This window comes from Geotrypetes seraphini, chromosome 5 (genome assembly GCF_902459505.1).
Source record: "Geotrypetes seraphini chromosome 5, aGeoSer1.1, whole genome shotgun sequence".
Taxonomy (NCBI): domain Eukaryota; kingdom Metazoa; phylum Chordata; class Amphibia; order Gymnophiona; family Dermophiidae; genus Geotrypetes; species Geotrypetes seraphini.
In genome coordinates this window covers 246296263-246321902 of record NC_047088.1, presented here as the reverse complement: position 1 = coordinate 246321902, position 25640 = coordinate 246296263, and the positions used below count along the sequence as shown (strand labels likewise).

General features: G+C 44.1%; 1 protein-coding gene across 6 annotated transcripts in view; it reads left to right on the top strand.

Moving 5' to 3' along the window:
* The window catches only part of KALRN (kalirin RhoGEF kinase), a 1310049-nt gene that overhangs the window by 1196324 nt on the left and 88085 nt on the right, over nucleotides 1-25640 (top strand). For all 6 annotated transcript variants that reach the window (XM_033944399.1, XM_033944394.1, XM_033944393.1 and 3 more), the window contains 5 exons: nucleotides 5981-6073; nucleotides 11517-11567; nucleotides 13732-13809; nucleotides 19506-19691; nucleotides 22670-22841. In XM_033944399.1, the coding sequence (XP_033800290.1) occupies nucleotides 5981-6073; nucleotides 11517-11567; nucleotides 13732-13809; nucleotides 19506-19691; nucleotides 22670-22841 (580 nt within the window). The remainder of the gene's footprint in view (nucleotides 1-5980; nucleotides 6074-11516; nucleotides 11568-13731; nucleotides 13810-19505; nucleotides 19692-22669; nucleotides 22842-25640) is intronic.

Below are 25640 nucleotides of genomic sequence, written 5' to 3'. Positions count from 1 at the left end.
TACTCCACTCAGGATTTTGTAGACTTCAATCATATCTCCCCTCAGCCGTCTCTTTTCCAAGCTGAAAAGACCTAACCGTTTTAGTCTTTCCTCATACGAGAGGTGTTCTGTAAGCAGATAACACTACTGAATATGCAAATGAATTTAAGTGCTGGCACTTAACTGGGGACACTAAATACTACCACAGAATTTCAGGCCCATAGAGCATTACAAAATTTTTCTCCCTCCCCCCAAAAAACCCCAAATAAACAAAAAAAAACAACCCACCTTCCAAATATACCACTGGTCTGGGCCATTTTGGAAAGAACAGATTTTGCCTAAGCTCCAAGCTGTGGTAACAGGTAGAAACTTTGTCCTAAGACTCTAGCGACAGTTGCATAGCCAAGGGTGGGCTCAGGTCAACCTAGTAACAGTGCACGTGTGATGTAGCTGGTGGGGATCCCCAAGCCCCTCCAGCTAAAAACTTCCGAAATCAGTCCTACTGTGTACCTTTAAAGAACCGATCTTCACCACAAGCAGTGTGACCGATGCACGCTCACACTGGCCCCACAGTCTTCCTTCTGACATAATGGGAAGTTGCCTCAGAAGGAAGGCTGTAGGGCTGGAACGCGCAGTGTGCATCAGTCACGCTACCTGCTGCCTCCTGCTGGTGAACATTGGCTCTCAAGAAGGTATGGAGGGTTTTGAAACACCAGAGTGTTGGGCGAGGGGTGGGTGGGGAGGGGCAGATTGCCTGGGCAGGAGTGAGATCTGCCTACTCAACTTGGGTCCAGGCCCACCCAAAATTAAGTGTCTGTCTTATGCCCCTGTCCAGCGATCCAGGAAACTACAAATAATGCCCGATCCTTTTCAATATATTCGTAGGAGACCTGGCTCAGGGGCTTCAAGGTAAAATAACATTATTCGCAGATGACGCCAAACTGTGTAACATAGTAGGTAATAGCACTTTGCCCGACGGTATGACACAAGACTTACTCTTGTTGGAACGTTGGTCCTTGGAACTTGGAACTTGGCAACTTAACTTTAACGCTAAGAAATGTAAGGTCATTCACCTTGGCAGCAGAAATCCGTGCAGGAATTACACCCTAAATGGTGAGACCTTAGCTAGGACCACAGCAGAGCGCGATTTAGGAGTAATCATTAGTGAAGGCCTGAAAGCTGCCAATCAAGTGGAGAAGGCTTCATCCAATGTTGGGATGTATCCGTAGAAGCTTCGTCAGCCGGAAGCCCAAGGTCATTATGCCATTGTACAGAACCATGGTGAGACCTCATCTGGAATACTGTGTGCAATTCTGGAGGCCACACTACCGTAAAGATATACTGAGAGTCGAGTCGGTTCAGCATATGGCCACCAGGATGGTCTCGGGGCTCAAGGATCTCTCATACGAAGAGAGGCTGAATAAATTGCGGCTGTACTCTCTCAAGGAACGTAGGGAGAGGGGAGACATGATTGAGACGTTTAAGTATATCACCGGTCATATCGAGGAGGAAGATGATATTTTCTTTCTTAAAGGACCCTTGGCCACAAGGGGGCATCTGCTAAAAATAAGGGGCGGGAAATTTCATGGCGACTTCAGGAAGTATTTCTTCACCGAAAGAGTGGTTGATCATTGGAATAGACTTCCTGTGCAGGTGGTCAAGGCCAGCAGCGTGCCAGATTTTAAGAATAAATGGGATGCGCATGTGGGATCTCTAAGAGGGTAATAGTGGGGGGAGAGTCATCAGAATAGGCAGACTTGATGAGATTTAGGATATCTGGGAGAATAAATTTAGGGAAGGGGATCTTTAGTGTGGGCAGACTAGATGGGCTCTGGCCCTTTTTTCTGCCGTCATTTTTCTATGTTTCTTCTATGTTTCTATCTAAGCTTTTAATCTGCCACAGAAAAATAAAAAACAATCCTTCAAGAAATGCTTCAGTTGGGCATTTTTGTTGAAACTGAGGACAGCTTGCAAGTTTCAGATTTTTTGTTTGCTTGCTGGCTTCATTCTACACTGACCTCCCAAACAAACTGTCAGTGCATCCAGCTTCAATGCAAGCAAATTCAGAAAGATCATACCAGTTTTACATTTTACAAGGGGCGTTCAATAATTTATCTACCCGAGTATGAAAGAAAGAAGCAAGCGTGTTCAAACTACTTTGTGCATGTTATGACATGTCTCAAGGTTACTCATGCACAGTTGCGGCTCAGTGCGAGTCTAACATTCCAAGAGACAGGATATCAGGAGAGTCCTCGTGTGAATCAAGTAAGAAACAGCTAGATTTGGAGCATTGTTCACTGATATAATTTTTCACAAAAGAAGGGAAAAAGCCAAAGGAGGTCTGTGAATGCATGACTGCAGTTTATAGCAGGGCTGCCCAATTCCGGTCCTCGAGATCCACAATGAACAAAAAAAAAGAAAAAAAAAAAGAACATGCATGAGAGAGATTTGCATACCAAGAAGGCAGTGCAGGCAAATCTCTCATATGCATATTCATTGTGGATATGCTGAAAACCTGGCCTGCCAATATATCTCGAGGACCGGAATTGGGCAGCCCTGGTTTATAGTGAGTCTGCCTCATCATCCTACAAAGCAAAATTTTGGAGCAAGCAGTTTAAGTGGGGTAGAGAGTCCATTGAAGATGGCCTATGGAAGTAACTTCCACAGAAAAGTGCAAGAAATTCAAGGATTTAATTTTGTCAGACAGACAGATTAAGATTTCCCGAATAGCTGAAGAAATGGGCATCTCGGCAGGTACAGTTTTGAAAACAGTTCATGAAAAGTTGGGCATGTCCAAGGTTAGTGCAAGATGGGTTCCAAAAATGCTGACGCCTTGTCGAAAGACCACGAGGCTCCAGTGTTGTCAGAACTGAAGATGCTCCATGTAGATCCAAGTGAATTTTTTCTCATCGTTTAGTGACTGAAGATGAGACTTGGACCTATCTCAGAGATCTTGAGTCCAAAATGGAATCAATGCAGTGGAAGCACAAGTCATCCCCCTTCCCAAAATAGTTCAAGACAGAAAAGTCTATAGGCAAAGTCATGACAACTGTCTTCTGGGATAATGAAGGGCTTTTGCTTCTGGAGTTCATGCCACACAAGACAACCACAACCGGGAAGAGTGACGCCAACGCAATGATTGCTGTGCGGGACTCAATCAAGGAGGAAAAATGAGGAAAACTTGCAGCAGGCATGCTGCTTCTTCACGACAATGCCCCGGTCACAGGCTGCCATCCGAGAATGTGAGTTTCAGCAGCTGAACCATCCACCCTATAGTCCTGACCTGGCTCCCTCAGGTTATTTTCTGTTCCGAGTTTTGAAGAAATCTTTCCAGGGACAGCGGTTTTCAAGTGATGAACATGTCAAGATCATGAAGGGCATAGAGAGAGTAGAGAGGGACAGATTCTTCGAACTTTCGAAAAATAAGAGAACAAGAGGGCATTCGGAAAAGTTGAAAGGGGACAGATTCAAAACAAATGCTAGAAAGTTCTTCTTTACCCAACGTGTGGTGGACACCTGGAATGCGCTTCCAGAGGACGTTATAGGGCAGAGTACGGTACTGGGGTTCAAGAAAGGATTAGACAAATTCCTACTGGAAATGGGGATAGAGGGGTATAGATAGAAGATTACTGCACAGGTCCTGGACCTGTTGGGCCGCCGCGTGAGCGGACTGCTGGGCACGATGGACCTCGGGTCTGACCCAGCAGAGGCATTTCTTATGTTCTTATGTTCAAGGAAGCTGTGACATCCTGGTTTTAAGGTCGAACAGCGGAATTCTTTTCTAAGGGGTTAAAGTCATTGCAGGAAAAGTGGATGAAGTGTATAGATCTATCAGGGGGATATATTGGAAAAAATAAAACAAAATTTTTTTGAAAACTCTTTTCTTTCCTACTGAGGTCAATTATTGAATTTCCCTCATACACGTTCATTCCTGACCTGCTTCTTGTGCCATGTTTAAAATCTTAATCTTGATGTACAGTCCCACTGATTCTCCATGTGACCTTGGGCAAGTCTCTTTAACCCTGCATTGCTCCAGATCCAAACTTACCCCCACCCTCCCTTTTACGAAACCGTGAAAGTGGGTTTTTTTGCGCCGGTCGGTACATTGAATACTGTGTGCTGCTCCGACACTCGTAGAGTTTCCTATTCAGCATTTTGTAAAAGGGGGAGTTAGATTGTAAGCCCTCTGGAGAGCCTGGGATAGGGAATTTACCCTACTATTATTTATCATTTCTATATTGCTGAAAGGCATATGCAGCGTTGTACATTCTACATGTAATAGAGGGTCCCTTCTCAGAAGAGCTTACAATCTAAAATGCATGAGCTAAATCAGACCCTCAGTGGTTGTGTTCCACTCTATCCTAGCAGGTGTTTACCCTGTATCTTAAATGGGTTGGGGTGGCCTTGGGAGGTAGCACCTCTCACCTAGTAAATTTTTCAGAGACTTAATGCTGAATTGGTTTCCCCCAAAGGAAGCGGCAAGTCCAGCTAGTTGTGCTGGCCTTTAAGGGACGCAGCCTTGCCAGCACCAAAAATTGAGCTTTCTCAGGAATGGTCCCTAGCCTACTGAACTCTGTCACCAGACATCAGATTAGTGACAGATCTAGTTTTCAGGAACTTTTTAATACAGCTTTCAGTTCACACTCAATAATCTGAGTGCCCCGATTTAATACAGAATAACTTTTTTTCAGGGGTGAACAACCACGGCCTTCAAAGGTCATAACCAAGGCAGCTATTTGAGATTTCCACAATGAATGGCATGAGATCTAGTTGTATATAATGGAAGCAGTGCTGTACATGCAAATCAATTTTGTGCCTATTCATTAAGGAAGTATTGAAAACGTGACTGGCTTTTGTGACCTTGAGCATTATAAATTTGAGGTTTGCTATAAGTGCACATGTTACTTGTGTTGATTTCGTCATTGTAGCTGCTTGCTTTTCTACATTTGTCTACTTGAGCGTGATAGCGCAGTAAATTCGTCACAAGGTCAATCTTTAAACTGGAGACCCTAAATGATTGCAATGCATTTTGAGCTCTTCTAATGTAAAGGACTCCGATGGGGTGACTTAAAACATCTGTGAAATGAACTAGAGATTGACAGGGTGACAAAATTCATCACCGTTCCCGTCCCCGCGGATAACCACGGGAAATAATCCCATGTCATTTTCTAGTGTCTATTTCCAACCTCGGTCCTTCTACACCAGCATTCTTCAAAGCAAAGCTTGTGGATCAGTGGCTGTGTTTATGTGAGCCAAGGATAATGAAGCCATTGTGACATCACTGATGTGATTGGCTCTTAGGCACTGGTGGACTGAGGCATTATGACATCACAATATCTGCTCTGGATACCAGAGACTGTCATTCTGTAGTGTCTGTTTCAACCTCAGTCCTTCTACACCAGCATTCTTCAAAGCAAAGCTTGCGGGTCAGTGGTTGTGGCCATTCATACTCCGATTCTTATGGGAGCCAAGGATAATGAAGCCATTGTGACATCACTGATGTGATTGGCTCTTAGGCACTGGTGGAATGAGGCATTATGACATCACAATATCTGCTCTGGATACCAGAGACTGTCATTCTGTAGTGTCTGTTTCAACCTCAGTCCTTCTACACCAGCATTCTTCAAAGCAAAGCTTGCGGGTCAGTGGTTGTGCCCAATTATACTCTGATTCTTCCCTCTCTCCTTAAAGAATGACATGAAGATGGTTTCCCACGGTTATCCACGGGGATGGGAACGGTGATGAATTTTGTCACCGTGTCATTCTCTAAAATGAACCAATACATGGATGAACATTCACCCACAGGGTTTCACTCCAAAGTTTCTATAAAACCATGCATGGGCTTCATAATGCTGTTGGAGATGCACCCTGTAATTAGAAAATGCTGAAACCCTGTCCTGAGAGAGATTTCCATATAATGTAGGTGACGGGCATGCAAATCTCTCTCATGCATATTCATCAGGGATATTCTCAAACAGTCCTCCATCTCTTGTACTTTTAGGATGTGAAGCAGGAAATAAATCAAAGGCTGACAATCAGTGACTTTCTGATTAAACCAATTCAAAGAATAACGAAATACCAGCTGCTGCTCAAGGTGAGTTGAGTGGGTTAATTTCCATCTGCAGTCATCTTCATTTGCAAGTGTCTTCTTTCCAAACTGCTCATCTAATCCTGTTTCCACACCCTCCTCTCCCCTTTTCGTTTTTTTAAAAATTTTATTTATGCATTTTCAAACTTATTTCACAAGTATTCAATCATTGAAGAAAAAGAAAAGAAAAAAAAAACAACCAAGAATTGAACAGATTGAGAACTTCAATAGAAGACTCAATTTAAGAATCTTGAATTTTCCTAAAGGAGTGGTGGTTACACCAATAGACATGTTTCAAAAATACTTGATTGAGAATTTTGGAATTTTCCCCGGACTCGATTCCTCCAGTCAATCGAATATGCTATCTTCCCCAAAATTGGATTCTTCTGAACGTAATCGAGTTGATAGATCACAACCACTTGATTTAAATAATATAACTCAAATTTTGGAAAGCTCCCAAGAAGAGATTGTATCCATCGTATTTGAGCAGAACCTTAATGCTGTAATGAGATTTGTTTTTCCGTTCCTCTCAAAGCTTATTCGTCGGCCAAAAAATATGGATTTTTCCAGAAGTTGCAAAGAAAACCCAAGACCATAGAAAGGCAGGAGATAAAAATTTCGGAGCTACTTTCCTTTTATGTTATCCCTGCAAATGCTTGATTAGATATACTGGGATTAAATATGTCTTTTTTTGTTGTTGTTGTTGTTGTTGTTCCTGAGCAACTTTGAAGTTTTTTTGGATACTAAGAACTTAACTCCTCTCCCCTTTTCCACCCTGAACAAAACTTTTATGTGTGGCATAACATATGTAAGAAAATATGAACCAATGCACTAAAGTCCTGATTATATATATATATATATATATATATATATATATATATAGCACCATATATAGAATCGCGCTTAGCAGCTGTATGTGGTATAACATTTAAATGCACCCATTTAAGCCAAGGAAAACCAGGCCTAAATACCTGGTATTTAAATTGTGAGCAGATTGGGCATTTTCTATAATGGTGTCCATAACTTTAAGGATGCCCGAGCGCCTTCCCTGGCCACACCCTCTTTTGACATTCACACACTAGAACTGACCACCACTTTATAGAATGCGCTAAACAAGTTGTGCGTGCAACATCTAATTAGTGCTAATTAGCATCGGTTATGATGTATCAATTGCCAATTATCAGTGCTCATTGGTTTTGTCAAATTTATTTATTTCAATTTGTTTTCTATATCGTTTTCCCCAAAGAGCTCGGAACGGGTTACTGGTTAAACATATATAATATACAGTTAACAGGTTACAGTTCAAGTTTACGATACTAGTTTTTATCCTAACATGACACATACTGGGATCGGGTATCAATATACATTTCTTTATACACTTCTCCCTCTGTATTCGCTGCGATAGGGGATTAGCAGAATCGCAAATACAGAAAAACCGCGAATAACTTTTTCATGTTATGCGCTGTTTTCTATTAAAAACCATCGTGAATAGGGTGAAAACGTGAATAACATGGTGGGAGACCTGGTCTGTTCCTGAAGGAGAGGTAACACACGGTGAAGAAAGTCCTGGGAATCGGCGATTTTTCTCCGTAAACGCTTGGAATCGGCGATTTCTCTATGCAAGCTGACGTCATTTGGGGGAGAGGAGCCAGCAAGCTAAAAAACCGTGAATAATCGAAACCGCGAATACGGAGAGAGAAGTGTAATCCTTTGGTCATGGGCAGGGGAGTTGGTGAAGAGGTACGTTTTTATTGCTTCCCTAAAGTTGAGGAGTCCTTCAAGGAATCTGATCTGCGGGGGGCAGTCGATTCCAGTGGTTCGGTATGAAGTGCAAGTAGGAACGTCATTTGGCGGTTTGCAGTTGAAGGGCATGACCATAAGTTGTGTGCCCAAATCGGGTATGCGGACCAGTTTGCACGCACAGTGTATGGAGCTATATACAGAATTTGGGAATAAGGGGGACAATTCCATAAGTGGGCATCTCCTTTTGGGCACCCAAATGCTGCAAAGTGAGAACCTGTTCTATAAGCATCTGGGTGCCCAGTTTCTGATACAAAATACTTACATCACCCAACATCGGTACACCTAAAATCTAGGCCCTGGCAGTAGCACCAGCCCTAGACATGGTGTAAAGGGGGGCTTCAAAATGTAACAAGGGTATTAGACGCTCATGTTACGTGGGAGGCAGCCTATGTTTTGCCCATGCTGCTTTAATGTGCAAAGAAAGGCCCTTGCATCTAGGATTCTATATATGACACACAGAATTGAGTGCAGAAGTTTGGGCGTTCAGGGCAGATGCATGCGCAAATTAACGAGTTATCTCAAATAATTCATTGCTACCTTATTTGGCATCAATTTGGACTTGTGTGCATGTGGCCTAGTCACTATAACATCCATGCCTAAGCTTATTACCATATTTCCCCATGTATAGGCCACGCCTATACATGGGTTTTACAATCCCCTGCAGTGGGTGCGGCTTCCTTATATGGGGCGGCCTATCTAAAGACATCATAGATAAGCCGCCCCATTGGAAGATCAGCCGCAGAGTCCCCCGTACCTGCAGTTCCCTCCTGGTCTCCTGCCTCGTCATGGCCAGTGGTGCAGGGTAGGAGTGATCTTTTTAGCATCCAGGCGGCCCCGCGCTGCTTCCTTAATGCATGTGCCAGTTCTCATGGGACTCGCGAATCTCGCAAAAACTGACGCAGGCATTGAGGAAGCAGCGCAGGCTGGATGCTGAAAAGAATGCTCCTGCCCTGCACCGCTGTTCATGACAAGGCAGAAGGCACCCAGCGAAGGTATTTACCGGGTGGGGGGGGGAATGTATAGGCTGCCCCAGCCGCCCCATTGTATAGGCCATTTTAGGTTTTAAAATGATTAGATAAGCCGCGGCTAGTAACATGGGGCAGCTTATCTAAGAGTTTTAAAACCTAAATCGGCATTTCCTGCAGCCTATACATGGGGAAATACAATATCAAGCAACTTGAAAAGGGATGTGGCCATTGGAGGGGCATGGGCATTCTCAGAAATTAAGCTCAGTGTTATAGAATACTTAGATTTGTATGCCTAACTGCCATTAGTTGGGCACGAGGATTTATACCAGGTTTCAGCAGTCGTAAGTCCTCGTGCTCAAAGTTGGCATGGGAATCCACTCTTAGGCCCTATCCTATAAAGCACTAAGCAACCTTGTAGAATTGGCGTTTAGGGGGAAATTCTAAAACCAGTGCCCTACCGGCGCCTAAGTTAATTGAAGAACGCCGTTAGAAATGGCAAGGTTGAAGCACCTACCGGATCCTAAATAGAAGGCACTGGAATCATGCTAAAGTAAGTATGGCCAACGCCGGAAGAGGCGTTAGATGACCTAAAGTGTCTACATAGGTGCGATTCACGTAAAAATTGACACCGGAATTGTAGTCCTGAAATATCGGTAGTCTGTTTTGTAGATTCTATTACTTTCTTCCGTGATTGTCCTAAAGTCCACCAGATACTGTACTTTGGAAGAGCACCACCTTCGTATTCATAAAAGCAGTTATTTCACACATCCTACATATGGAATGTGTATGTAGCTTATTGATTACTATCTAATCTAGTCTTCGATTTATATACCGGGTCATCTCCCAACGGAGCTCGACTCGGTTCACATGTAATCAAGACTAGAATACATAAGAAGAGCGTGAGAGAAGTAAGAGCTGTATTATTAGCATTTCGTTGATACTGTAGTTAAGCTGTTTAAATATTGTGTGCTTTTCATGGTGCTCTTAGGCACATCCATTACTCCTATGGTAATGGTCATGCCTAAATTTGGCACACAAAGTTGGGTTTATGGTAGTATTCTAACATGGCATCTTGATGCACAGATGCCATTATGGAATTAGCACTTATTGTATGGCATCAGTGCACCTAAATGGAGAAGCTAAATTATAGAATCGTGCCCTCAGTATCCCGCAACCAACCTTCATTAGAATGGATACTATCAAGTTACACCAAACATCTTTGCATTACACAGAATCCAGATGTTCTTCTATGGTTCTCATTGGTGTCCAAAATAACCTGTAAACTGAGGTGATGGGAACAGCACTTGCTGGAGATCTCATTTGCATATTGAGTCAAGTGCCCCCTTTATCGTTCTGCACTGGGTCCAGTATGTCACCTTATCACTAGGAGACCTAGCAGTAATCGTGGCCAGGAGGCCAATCGGAACATTTTACATTGGATATGGCGATATAAGTTTTCTGTCATGTGCATGTCTAGAAGGAAAAGAGAATGGAGGTTCATAGACAACCCCGCGAAAGACAAAGGCGCGCGCCGACAACTGAGCGCAAGACGGAGGCGCGCGCCGAAGAAAATTACAGTTTTTAGGGGCTCCGACGGGGGGTTTTGTTGGGGAGCCCCCAGTTTACTTAATAGAGATCGCGCCGGCGTTGTGGGGGGTTTGGGGGGTTGTAACCCTCCACATTTTACTGTAAACTTAACTTTTTCCCTAAAAACAGGGAAAAAGTTAAGTTTTCAGTAAAATGTGGGGGGTTACAACCCCCCACAATGCCCCCACAATGCAGCGCGATCTCTATTAAGTAAAGTGGTGGGTTCCCCCCCCACGCCCCCCCCCTGTCGGAGCCCTAAAAACAGTAATTTTCTACAGCGCGCACCTCCGCACTGCGCTCAATTGTCTGCGCACGCCTTTGTCCCTGCGTGCTTTTGACCTGACACCGAGAATGGATATTCTTAGGAAGCAATGTTGAAACTGCCCGCATTGGTACAAAATCACAGGTATTTCTTGTCTGTGGTCTTTGCGTTTATTTCTGTGTGGTAAACTTCTTTAGGGTTCTAAAGAGGTGCCCCGAGAAGGACACTTGAACATCTAAAAAGTCACCTATGTGTGGACTTTCCTCCCCCTCTCAGGAGTGTCTAATTTGAACATCAGCGATTTTCAGATGGCTGATTTATGCAGGTCAGATGCCTTTCATTTATGGAAGATCTAATGTAGCAGAAGTAAGCTCTTCTGCCAGGCCATCTCATCCCCACTGGTGCTTCACAGGACTATCTGTAAGGCCAAAAATACAACCATAAACTTTTTTTTTTTATTAAGAATGGAATTGAGCTATTCTAGGGAGCATTGTCAGCTCTTCTCTCCTCCTATACAGTTGATGAATGTTCAGGGTCAATGAGACCCCCCACCCCAACATACCCATGCATAAGCACATACAACGTCCAAATTCAGTAAAACAATGAAAGACCTTTACTTTTCCTGTTGCAGAATCCTTCTGAGATTCCCAGAATGTACAGATAACTAGATCTATGTACAAATCTAAGCTACATGCTCATTGGATTTATAAATTGTGGTCATCGTAACAAATTATTAGCTTGTTTCTGTGATATTTTGTTTTTCAAGAATAAACTGGTTTTATTTTGGATTTAGTGTGTTCTGATAATGACATCTGTGTCACCTTTTTAGGACTTCCTGAGATACAGTGAAAAGGCTGGACTGGAGTGTACGGACATAGAGGTGGGTGTTCTCTCCATACACCCTACTGTAGAGTTTAGACTTGGATATTACATAGGCACAGTTTTTGTTATCGGTGAGTTAAATTTGGGGCTTTCTAGATAAGGGTGATTCAGTGTGTTTAATCTTATTTGACTTATTTGTCTGCCATGATACTCGGTGAGGAACTGGATATTCGAGAGTGTTTTGTGCCAATGTAGTGACATGCCACCTTGCAGAAATGAAATATGGTTGAAGCACAGACCTGGTGAATCCTAGTGTGGGTTCTAAACCTGTTCCTGCTTTACTATGAAAAGGGCCACTGTGGTAAAACCAGTGCCTTACAAATCGGGTCTGAAGTCACAAGGGTTCTAGCCCATAACATTACAGTTGAAGTCCAACTTGACCAGGTTAACCCAGGGCTTCTTAAACCTCTCCTGGAGACCCCATAGCCAGTCAAGTTTTCAAGATATCCATAATGAATAGGCCATATATGTACAGGCAGTCCCCGGTTAACGTCAAACTCGTGCTTACAAACCGGGGTCCTGCCTCTCCCTTCCTGCCCAAACGCGACCCTCCTCCTCCTGCTTTCCATGTCACAATATGCGCCTCGTCGTCTTTTCCTCCGTTCTGCGTCCCAGATTCGTGCCGCCTCCCACGGGTGTTTACCTCCTATGGCTGGCTCCCTCCTCCCATCACTGTTCTCTTTGCAAAGCTACAACTCACGGCTGACACGGCAGCCTGACCCTTCGTGCCTCCCGTGGGTGTTTACGTCCTCTGGCCGGCTCTCTCAGTGGCACTTCTGTTCACAAAGCCGCGGCCTCTGGTTCCTACATGAGGATCGCGGCTGACCCGGAAGCCTTCCCTCTCCAGCCAAGCAGGCAGCCGCTGCTCTCCCTACCGGCTTATCTTGGTCGAGTCTCTGGAACCGCAGTCGGCTGAACGGCAGGGGACGCCCCAAAGTTGCCGATCGGTGGCTTCGGAGAGTCCTGCCAGCTCAGCTGATCAGGGATTCCCCTGCCAGCTCAGCTGATCGCAGCTCCAGAGAGGCAATAAAGAGGGAGGAGGGAGAGCAGCAGTGGTGGCAGGAAAATGGAGCTGAAAAAATGGGTGGAGCTAACAGAAGAGGGATGGGGGAGGAGCTGTGCTTAGCAAGGAATTTTTTGAGCAGGCGCTAGGCACAACTTCTTCCAGTGGCATAGTGAAGGTGTGAGGCGCCCCTCCCCCACCTTCTTGTACAACCACCCCCTCCTACTGCGCGTGCGTGCCCTTTCCCTTCCCCCATACCTCTTTTAACGTTCGTGGCGCAAGCAGCAACCCAGACCTGCTTCTTGCGCCAGCATCGGCTCTTCCTCCGATGCCACTTCTTAGGCGCGGGTATAGGAAGTGACTTCAGAGGAAGAGCTGGCGCAAGCAGCAGTTTGGGGTTGCTTCTCGCGCCATGAACAGTAAAGAGGGAAGGGGTGGGGAAGGAGGACAGGTGCCAGAGCCCCCACTAAGACGGCGCCTGGGGTGGACCGACCCATCCCCCTTAGTATGCAATTGGCTACATCCCCTTTTACCAGGGCTGCTCCACGCAAATAGCGTGTGTATAATCTGTATCAGGGCTTCCCAAGTCTGGTCCTCGAGATCTACTGGCAGGCCAGGTTTTCAGGATATCCACCATGAATATGCACGAGAGCGATTTGCCTGCACTGCCTTTTTGGTATGCAAATCTCTCTCATACATGTTCATTGTGGATATCCTGAAAACCTGGTCTGCCAGTAGATCTCGAGGACCGGACTTGGGCAGCCCTGATTTGTATGCCATTGTGCTGAGCATCACTCAATAAAAAAAAAAAAAAAAATCGCTCCCAACCCAGTCGGAGCTTTCAGCATCGGACCTAAGTAATTGTATTCATCCTCCTCATATCAGATCCATTAACCGCTGTGAAAGCCACGCCTGCATTAGTCTTGGATTCAATGCAACATGTTTCAGTCATTTTCCTCATGCTTCAGACCTGACTTGGGAAGCACTGGTTTTTCCACAGCTGCCCATTTGCTATAAACAAAGGCGTTGCACTATTCTGTAATTCTGTTGATGCACAACTAACATGCGTTTTAGGCAAGGGCAGTTGTGACCTATTTTGGGTTTTCATTTGCAAACCCCACCTTCTCTAAACTGATCACTTTTTTTGCTTTGTCAACAGAAAGCAGTGGAGTTAATGTGCCTTGTACCAAAACGTTGCAATGATATGATGAACCTGGGACGCCTTCAAGGCTTCGAGGTAATGCATACAGAGCCATAGGAAAATAACGGATGTTCCTTTTACTGTTACGTCATTGGATGGACTGTTAACCTTTTGGAGAGCTGTGAAAAGTTATCTTTTTGGAAGCTAAGCAGGCTCAGACCTGGCTAGTACCTGGACGGGGGGAATACCAGGCGCTGAAGGCTGCAGGGGCCTTATGTTGGGCAGAAGCAACATAGTGTAGTCACCACTGCCTTGAAACATCACAGGGGGGGGATTCCTCACGATGCATGCAGACAGACAGACAGACACGCACGCACGCAAAAAAGCACAAATAAAATTCAGAAATGGCACAGGCAGACCTGCTTTATATTGTGCTGCAGGTGCAGAATTTTAGGACATTTCTTCATGTAGGTTATAAAACTACAGAACAAAAAAAAAACCACACACACACACCACTCCATTAATCAGAAATAAGTTAAACACCGCTATTGCAATTAAAGGTAAAAGAAAAAGCCTCCGATTGCTGGTGAGGTTAAAAAAAAAAGCTCTACCAATCCAACATCATAGGCATAAAAAACTTTCACCGAAAAACATACGTAATTGTGTAAAAAGCAAGGAAATAGCACTTAAGGCTCCTTTTACTAAGCTGCGTTAGGGCATTAGTGCGCGGAATAGCGCGCTACAATGCCGTGCGCGCTAGACGCTAACGCCAGCATTGAGCTGGCATTCTAGCCGCGTAGCGCGCGCTAATCTGCGTGCGCTAAAAACGCTAGCGCACCTTAGCAAAAGGAGCCCTTAATCTCACTAGATATGCTATGGGCAGTCGACGATCGTTTCGTGGCTTAAGGCCCTACTTCTCCAGGTCCACAAAATGAACCTAGCTACCACACCTGTAAAAGACAACGGCATAGCGTGAGAAATAGAGCTAAAAGAAAAAAAAGCTATTGCAATTCTGGTCCTTTACTCGCTGAACAGAGATTGCTTCCTCTGCATTGTCAACACACAAAACATGGCACCTTAGCATTCTTAAAAGCTGAGGGGGGACCAATCGGAGCAATCCAGCCTATGATTGGTACGCCTAGCAATCAGCAGGCCAATCATGGCAGGGTTACATAGTAACATAGTAGATGACGGCAGATAAAGACCCGAATGGTCCATCCAGTCGGCCCAACCTGATTCAATTTAAATTTTTTTCTTCTTAGCTATTTCTGGGCGAGCTCTACCCGGTACTGTGCTTGGGTTCCAACTGCCGAAATCTCTGTTAAAACCTACTCCAGCCCATCTACGCCCTCCCAGCCATTGAAGCCCTCCCCAGCCCAACCTCCCCCAAACGGCCATATACAGACACAGACCGTGCAAGTCTGCCCAGTAGTGGCCTTCGTTCAATTTTTAATATTATTTTCTGATTCTAAATCCTCTGTGATCATCCCAAGCTTCTTTGAACTCGGTCACCGTTTTCCTCTCCACCACCTCTCTCGGGAGCGCATTCCAGGCATCCACCACCCTCTCCATAAAGTAGAATTTCCTAACATTGCTCTTGAATCTACCACCCCTCAACCTCAAATTATGTCCTCTGGTTAAGCTTCATTCTCTAAAAAAAAATAGGTCCCTGAAACTCAATGAAATATCATGATTACAAAATGCACCTCTGCTGATCGAGTACTGCAAGCATTAAAGTATAGCCACTAATAAAATTATCAACTTATATTAGCATTTAATCCTCTGGGGTGGACAGCATTGAGCTTATAAATCCACTGCTGTTCTCTGCCCTGTAATTGCAACTGCCTGTCTCCGCTTCTCCTGTTTCTAGGAATGTGGTCTAGGACTTAACATCTTAATTGAAAAAAATCGTGAGCGTGTAAGGTACAATGTTGCATCAAAGGCGCTTGCAGATCTTCTCTGTTCAATGCACTTCTGTGTTCATTAAGGGCTCCTTTTACAAAGGTGCGCTAGCGTTTTTAGTGCACGCACCAGATTAGCGCATGCTACTTGAAAAACTACTGCCTGTAAAAGGAGCCCTAAGTCACAGACACAGAGATCTAGATCAGTGTTCATCAACCTTTTGACACCTATGGGCCGGCGGAAATAAAATAATTATTTTATGGACTGGCACCAGTCCGCGGACCGGCATTTGGAGAACACTGGGCTAAGTCATGGGCCAGACCCCGCCCATCTCCACCCAATCTCCACCCCCATAATAGTACTAATTGTAACACCATTTTTTTCCATTCATTTTTCTTACATATACACACACACACAATATAATTGCATTAACAACACATAATGGTTAACCACAAAATTAAACTACACAAAGCACACTGTATGCTTCTCAATATTCATTCCTACTAGAACACAGATAACCCCTATGCAAATATGGGACCAAAAACTAAAAGTACTAATATATACAAGCAAACCCTAAGATGCAAGACTCTGCATGCAGTACAACTCCAGAGGAAAAGAAACAAATGCATTTGTTCCTGAATAGACAGCAGATGTAAATCAATCACTAAATTCAAAACTAAAATCATTCCCCCTACCTTTGTTGTCTCCCTCCCTCCATGTTGTGTCTTGCCTTTTGGCCTGCCCCCCCCCCCCCCTCCCCCCCCCCCCCGGTGTTCAAACCCACACTGCTCTTTTTGACCCTGTGCAAGTCGCTTAATCCCCCCACTGCCCCAGGCACATTAGATAGATTGTGAGCCCTCCAGGACAGACAGGGAAAAATGCTTGAGTACCTGAATAAATTCATGCAAACCGTTCTGAGCTCCCTTGGGAGAATGGAATAGAAAATTGAATAAATAAATAGTGTGAAAAGCTTCAGCCTCTGATAACCAGAGCTGGTACTGTGACATCACAATGCCTCATTCCACCAATGCCTGAGAGCCAACCTCATCAGTGATGTCACAATGGCTTGATTGTCCTATACTTGGCTCACTTCTGCTACATTTTGATTTCTAGAGTGGCGCAGTGGTAAAAGCTACAACCCCAACACCCTGAGTTTGTGGGTTCAAACCCAAGCTGCTCCTTGTGACCCTGGGGAAGTCACTTAATCCCCCATTGCCCCAGGTACATTAGATAGATTGTGAGCCCTCCGGGACTGACAGGGAAATATGCTTGAGTACCTGAATAAATTCATGCAAACCATTCTGAGCTCCCCTGGGAGAACAGAATAGAAAATTGAATAAATAAATATCTGTAGCACTACTTTGCATAGAAAGCTTAATTTTTAGGATGGCGATTATTAAGCCATTGAACAAACTGAAGAAGGGCAGCATGCTCACCCGTCCAGAAAACGAAAATATCAATGTACCCCAATCATTGCAGGACATGCTTTTTAAAGGGAGAGTCCTTAACCCCCACTGGTTCTTAAAATTAATCATAAAAAGATTAGCAACAGAAGGAGCCATGGTAACACCCATAGCAACCCCTGATGTTTTTTCTAAATATAATATTTCCCCTCAAAGATGAACTTTTTTTTTTTTTTTTTTTTTACGGTGATGTGCTCAGACCTTTAACCCAATAAATAGTGAAGTCACTACCATGAGTTTAACAAGGGGACCATCATTGCAACCACCTGTCCCCGACCCTCCCTGAATGATCTTAAACCTATTCAGTTATTATATTTGTACTTATCTGAATGGAGAGGTTTTTGTTGTTGAACTTGGTCTTGTTAAATCTCAATAGTGACTGTGTTCAAACAAATACAGTGAAGATTAAAATCCAAAGGTGATTGTTTTTATCCTCATCGATTTCCGTCCCCCCGACTCGAGTTTCGTCTACTTCGTCGGGGAAAAAAAAAAAAAAAAAATTTTAGATATATATCTATTAAATGAAAAAGATATAAAGAAATAGTAACTGTGAAATTTAGTAGTTAAATAATTGAGAGTTGTTCACAGAATATCACTATGTATCTTCCTATTATTATTCAATACCCTCAAAGATGAAGACATTTTCACACATGGCTATTGTAGCTAATTTAATCAAGTCAGTTGGCACGCTAGGTGAATCAGAACGCTGATCCAAAAAAACACTGTCCGTAGATCTAAGGCTTTATCTTGAGGTATGACAATGTACAATGACTGTGAACATCCATTGTCAACCATCCTTACTTCAGCCGAGCCTGTAAAAGAGATGTTCATAATTTTGCACAAAAAAAAACGTGTGTTATCTTTAACATCTGAAAAGGTTTGACAAGTGGTTGTCAAAAATGATCCGCAAAATCTGAGAGGGGTTCGAGAAGGGAGCCTCTCCCAGATGCAGTTGGTCTCCCGGGGGGGATGATCCAGACGCTTATGAATTTTAGGAAGTGTGTATAGTGCAGGACATTTAGGAGACACTAGGTTATGGCATCTTACTCTGGGTCTTTATGGGGTAACCCACTTTGAACCCGATAGTTGAGCAGGATATAAATACTGGAATTCAATCCAATCAAATTGACTAATAGCACATGGCAACAGCAAAAAACACACACTTACATGTGCAGTGTTAACTTGAATGATCTGTTTGTAAATGACCCCCTATATTTGCTTATTTAATGTGCTGAACATGTCCACGGGTGGTGGTCTTTCAAAAAATTGGGAACCTTGTTAATCTTAAGAACATAAGAAGTTGCCTTCGCTGAGGCAGACCAGAGGTCCATCTCGCCCAGCGGTCCGCTCCCGCGGCGGCCCATCAGGCCTATTGCCTGAGCAGTGGTCCCTGACTATTTCTATAACCTACTTCTACTCCTATCCCTATAACCTACCTCTACTCCTATCTGTACCCCTCAATCCCTTTGTCCTCTAGGAACCTATCCAAACCTTCTTTGAAGCCCTGTAACGTGCTCCTGCCTACCACAGCCTCCGGAAGCGTGTTCCATGTATCCACCACCCTCTGGGTGAAAACGAACTTCCTAGCATTTCTTCTAAACCTGTCCCCTTTCAATTTCTCCGAGTGCCCCCTTGTACTTGTGGTTCCCCATAATTTGAAAAATCTGTCCCTGTCTACTTTTTCTATGCCCTTCAGGATCTTGAAGGTTTCTATCATGTCTCCGCTTCTCCAGGGAGAACAGCCCCAACTTTTTTAGTCTGTCAGTATATGAGAGATTTTCCATACCCTTTATCAGCTTAGTTGCTCTTCTCTGGACTCCCTCAAGTACTGCCATGTCCTTCTTGAGGTATGGCGATCAGTACTGGACACAGTATTCCAGATGCGGGCGCACCATTGCACGATACAGTGGCAGGATGACTTCCTTCGTCCTGGTCGTGATACCCTTTTTAATGATACCCAACATTTTGTTTGCTTTCCTTGAGGCTGTGGCGCACTGTGCCAACGCCTTCAATGTTTTGTCTACCATCACTCCCAGGTCTCTTTCAAGGTTACTTACCCCTAGCAGTGATCCCCCCATTTTGTAAGTGAACATGCATGACCTTGCATTTCCCTATGTTGAAGCTCATTTGCCACTTTTTCAGCTGAACCAAAGTTACCAATGTTGAGGTCCATAAATTGATAAAATGTTTTTAGTCAACTTGACAGCTAGGAATGATGATGGTCATGTTAGAAAATGCTCTTGAAAGTGAATGATTTAGAGAGAGAAGGAAAGTTGGATTTACATTGGAGCCTGTTGATTGGGCCAAAAGTTGGACTTCCCTGGAACCTTCTTGGACAGGCCACAGCAGATGAGCCAGGCTCCACGACGCCATGTTCTTGTTTCCAAAATCCCCATCTTCACTGTACATCTTCCTTATTTCTTACAGGGCAAACTGACCGCTCAGGGGAAGCTCCTGCAGCAAGACACGTTCTACGTCATCGAACAGGACTTGGGGATGCAGTCCCGGACGAAAGAACGCAGGGTCTTCCTCTTCGAGCAGATTGTCATCTTCAGTGAGCTGCTCAGGAAAGGATCGTTAACGCCCGGCTACATGTTTAAGAGGAGTATAAAGGTAAGACAGGAGAAGAGGGAAGGCGGGGGGGGGGGGGGGACATGGCAGCCAATCGTATGAATAGATCTTTGCTCAGAATTATATTCTCACTGATAAACTGAGTTTGGGGATATAAGCTCTTAATGACCTTGGCTTGTCAACTGATTTTGTTTTAAGGAAGTTGATCTGAAAAGAGCAAAACTGAATCTGATGCAAGCTCAGAATCAGATCTCTTGCCCAAGTAAAATGTAAATTCTACAAGCTTTACCCTCTCTTGAAAAAGACAGGTGGCGTTTGACGCGAGGGAGTTTTCTGTCTGAAGTGATTAAATTGTTTCTAAGTAGAGAAAAAGTGGCTTCTATCTGGCTATCCTGAACTTCTAATTCAAGTAGGTACAGCAAGCACCCCTGGGGAAATGGGCAGTAAATGTATTACAGAACCAAAACTAGCACCTTGCCAATGAGTCGCGTAATACAAGTACAGTGTTAAAATCTTACAAAAGATTATGGGAATGTTTATTGAGTTGCTTAAGGGAGATTTAGCGGTATATAAGAAACCACATTAAAATTAAAATATATAATTGTTATGTGAAGCTGGCAATCCATATAAAATCAATAAAAACTACCCCACCCCTCCTCTTTTACAAACACATAGCACGAGTTTTAGCGCTGGCAGCGGCGGTAATTGCTCAGACACTCGTAGGAATTCTATACCACCGCAGAATCAGAGTGTAGAAATTCAGCACACGGACTTCTGATGTCATAGCAACGAGGAGGCTATCATGCCCAGTAGGTGGACTCCTCCAGAGCAGAGAGCTTCTATTGGCTCTTTTGAAAGATTCAAAGATTTTTTTCAACATGAGAGCATTTGTAGAGCACCCTAGAGCACCCATGTCAAACGCAAGACCCGGGAGCCAAATCCGGCCCGCTTGGCAGTTCTACGTGGCCCTCGGTGACTGTGTCGCAACTAAGTGCCTGACTGTGCAGCCCCGGTCCCAGTGGCGCTCCAAGCTCCTCACCATGCTGCCCCAGTACCCATTTGCAGACAGAAGGACCCAGTCCCAGTGTAAAAGCTAGGTTGGAGTAGGGCGCTCCACAGAAGTGCCTGACCGCGCCACAGGTGTCTCGGGGCGAGGAAGGATCTATACTTCTACTAAGACTGAGGGCTCCTTTTACGAAGGTGCGCTAGCGTTTTTAGCGCACGCACCGGATTAGCGCCTGCTAGCCGAAAAACTACCCCCTGCTCAAGAGGAGGCGGTAGCGGCTAGCGCGCGCCATTCCGCGTGTTAAGGCCCTAACGCGCCTTTGTAAAAGGAGCCCTGTTTTAGATTTCGGCCCCTTATGGGATTGAGTTTGACACCCATGGTGTAGAGGGAGAAAGCAGTCGGAGTGAGACGGGGAAGGAAGCAGCTGGGAGTAGGGCGAAACAGCTTGTCCCTCTCTCTGGTTGATTGTTCGGTAGAAGCTGGCAGTGTCCCAGAACCCTGAATGGACTGGTAAAGCAGGAATTTCGGTTTGTGCTATTTACTCTCTTTTTACTTAATGGTGTTTTTCTGCCCTGCCTCCTGTGCACATAACCAGCCACAGGGTACCTATACGAGGCCTGTGGTTGCTTAATTTAGAAAAATAACAGACCAATAAGCACTTCCATATAATTTTAACACGTTTTTGCAGCTGAAACAGTATTTTCTGTAAAAGGGCTGTATGTGCTAATGCAGAACTTCACTTAAAGCATATTGAATCCCAGCATCTCTAACCCCCGCACCCACCCCCCCCCCCTGATTTGGTCTCTCTTTCCTGCCTCCACAAACCCCTTTCCCATGGGTCCAGCATCATTCATTCTTTGCTCCTCCCCCTGTGGTCCTATGAAATGTGTGTGAATTACCAGTAGCCTGGGTCCCACCCACAGGAAATTGCATCAGAGAAGGCAGGACTTGGCAGAGGGAGCTTGTTTTCAGGCTGCTGCTGCTACTGCATTTCACACGCTGTTTACAGGATTATAGGTTTGTGTGGGAGAGGGGGTGCAGGGGAGAAGAAGAAGAAGGTTACAGAGAAGGGCAGAGAGAGAGACTAGATCAAAGGAGGGAGGGGGGGAGATGCTGGATTGGAGGCGGGGCAGAAGCTGTGCAGCATGGGGAAGGTTTGCTGCTCTATTCCTAAATGCATTTTAGAATTAGCTCTGTCAGTAGATCCTTTTCTTAAAATAAAACCAGACCTGTACATGTATCAGTTATGATTTCTATATTCTACCTGAAATGGAGCTTTAAATCTCCAGTCAGAGATGAGATTTTTTTATTTTATGTCGGTGGAGAGAGTGTACCTTCAAATGTAAATTCAAATAACATAGAAACATGATGGCAGATAAAAGCCAAATGGCCCATCATGTCTGCCCATCCATAGTAACCATCTCTCTCCGAGAGATCCCACATGCCTATCCCAGGATTTCTTAAATTCAAACACAGTCTCTGTCTCCACCATCTCTTCCGGGAGACTATTCCATGCATCTACCACCCTTTCTGTAAAAAAAGTATTTCCTTATGTTACTCCGGAGCCTATCACCTCTGAACTTCATCAAGTTTTCTTTCAATTGAAAGAGACTCGACTCATGCGCATTTACAAACGTCTCTGTCATATCTCCCCTCTCCCCCAAAATATACAGATTGAGATCTTTAAGTCTGTCCACATACGCCTTATGATGAAGACCACACACCATTTTAGTAGCCTTCCTCTGGAACAACTCCATCCTTTCTATATCTTTTTGAAGGTGAGGCCTCCAGAATTGTACACTTCAGGGGGATGAGATCTGATTTGACTTTGAGCCTAATGTACCTTCCTGGGTTAAAGAGAACCTTCTTAGTATAATGTGCAGTTGACTTTGTGACTTTAGTTGATTAAAATTTACTGGGAAGAAAGCAAAGTGCAGAGAAATTTTTAGCTCACGAAGAGCGCTTTGCTTTCATGGATATTTCTGCATTTAGGGTCCTGTTTGATCTATTGTAGATGAATTACCTCGTCATGGAAGAGAATGTGGATAATGACCCCTGCAAGTTTGTTCTCATGAGCCGAGAAACATCCGAGAGAGTCATCTTACAGGCTGCCAATTCTGAAATCAAACAGGCATGGGTACAGGACATCAATCAAGTTCTGGACACCCAGAGAGATTTTTTAAATGGTGAGTAACCTGTCTGAAGTAAGTACTCTCCTCCCTCTCTATTCGCGGGAGTTAGGGCCAGAGCCGGCCCGCGAATAAGGAAAATTCACAAATAACTTTTGGGCCGACTCTAACCCACCCCAGTCCTTACCTGGTGGTCTAGCGGTGACGCGGGCAAGAGCGATCTTCCTACACTTCTGCCATGCTGTGCGTTCCCGTGGTCTCACGAGACTGCAACGGGAACGGCTCAAAGAATGTGCATGCAAATGTTTCTCGGGCTTATTCATTGTGGATATCTTGAAAACCCAACTGGCTAAGGGCCTTCCTGGATAGGTTTGGGAACCATTGCTTTACTCAAGTCATTGCATGGACAGCCCTCAACTGGGAATGTTGTATCCTTTGAAGCCCTGCCGTTATATGCCCTCAATCTGACCACTAGAAGTCACCATTGCACAATTACTATGATGCCTTCTGACTTAGGTTGTGTGAATTCTACCATTATCCACTTATCTCTTTCCTCTCAATAGCGACCTACTGTCCTTTTGATCACTTTTCTCCTCAACAATGAATTTCCTGTCTAATTACTTCTCTTTCTTCTTCCCCTCTTGAAGTCAGTCAATTTGTACCTTTGCTTAATCTTTTGTAAACCGCATAGAACTTCACGGTATTGCGGTATATAAGCTGTTATTATTATTATTATTATTATTATGGCAGAGACTTAAAGCTGGAGACTGACTGAACACAGGTCTTTTGCCTGGCAGTGCATGCCATTGCGATTAAATTGGTGCTTGGACATTAATTATGAATTGATACATTAGAAACATTAATTATGAATTGATAAGTTTCAACCAAATGCCTTTTGGTAGAGAATTTAGTGCTGAAACATTTTATTTATTTTTTTATTCGTATTCATTTCAAATAAAGATAAATATTTTAGCAAAATCCTAAAAATCTTTGTTTAGAGCTATTTGACAGAATGCTTATTGTATTATGCTTATGGTTGTTTCATTCTTTATACCTGTTTTGTCTTGGACCTTAAAACGTCAAAAAGCATTTCATGCAAGAAAAGAGCTCTGATTCCAAAGTAGTTATAAGATTGGGTAAGGGCAGATAACATTCTGGGAACATAACGCGTGACCAAGGTTAGGAGAAATGGGAAGGTTCTCTCCTATTGTGGTTTTCTTGAGCTTGGTTTCTGTTTTTGTATTTGAATGTGCTCACACGTAGAGTTCATTTATTTTCTTATCCTTCCGTTAAATTGTGTCGTTTTATGAGATTTCTCGAGAGGACCCTCTCTTTTCAGGCAGCCAAAATGAATGTCTAGTTTGGTAAAATCATGCCAGGAGTCCCATCTTACTACTCTTTTAGAAAATTATTAAAGACACAACTATTTGACAAATTTGTAACCTAAGCTGTCTAATCTCTTTTAAAATATAATTATGTACTGTTTATACTTTTTAGGAAACTGATGTACTTTTATGAATTCTATATTTTTGAATGTTTAGCTTACTTGTTGTGAACCGCCTAGAACCATCCGTGGTCTGGGGATATATAAGAATAAAGTTATTATTATTATGTTATTAAACAGCCTGAAATTTCCCAAGGGAGATGGTGTAGGTAAGTCAAACAGGACAGATAATAATGAAAAGGGCACATGCACAGCTCTTGTGTGCCTTATCAGTGGCGTAGTGAGGGTGAGAGACGCCCGGGAAGGTGGCATCCCGCCCATGTCTCCACCCCTGATCCCCCCTTCCCCCCACTGCCCTTCTCATCCCCCTTCTTTCCCCCTTCCCTTCTCTTCCCCCTTCCCCTTCCCTTTTCTTCCCCCACTGACATTCTCTCCCCCTTCCCTTCCCCCACTGCCCTTCTCTCCCCCTTCCTCCCTTCCCTTCTCTTCCTCCCTTCCCTTCTCTCCCCCTTCTCTTCCTCCCTTCCCTTCTCTTCTCTTCCCTCTTCTCTCCCCCTTCCCTTCTCTTCCCCCACTGCCCTTCTCTTCCCCCACTGCCCTTCTCTTCCCCCTTTCCTTCTCTTCCCCTTCCCTTCTTTTCCCCCTTCCCTTCTCTTCCCCAACTGCCCTTTTCTTCCCCCCCCTTCCCCACTGCCCACGGTATATAATAACTTTAATGTGCTCCTCACAACCCCATCAGCTCTCCCACTGATATCATTTCCTATAAATGGCACCCGGAAGTGACATCATCGGGAGAGCTGACGGGGTTGCGAGGAGCACATTAAAGTTATTATATACCGTTTAAACCTAAATGGTTTACATATCATTACATACATAATTCAATAAAACAAATAAAATCAAACATTAACATATAATTGTCAGAAAATCACGTGAAGTGCCCATCAAAAGAACAATCACAAAGATCAGTTCCTAGAAAAATGCATTAACAAATAACTGCATTTTTAATAGTTTTCTGAAATTACCCTTGTCATAACATTTTTGTAATTGACCGACAAGCGAGTTCCACAATTTGACCCCCCGCACAGCAAAAGGCCATTTTACTGGTCTCGTCATATTTTGGATTAGCATTTGTTTTTAATAACGCTGAGTTATACCACTTATAGCCTAAGTGGTTTGCATTCAGGTACTCAAGCATATTTCCTTATCTGTCCCGGTGGGCTCATACTCTACCTAATGTACCTGGGACAATGGGGGATTAAGTGACTTCCCCAGGGTCACAAGGAGCAGCATGGGATTTGAACCCACAGCTTCAGGGTGCTGAAGCCGTAGTCCTAAAGGCTGTGCTACACACTCCCCCCACGATAAATCATAGATGAGGCAGCGAAGGTGGCGGCGGCAAATTCTGATGGAAT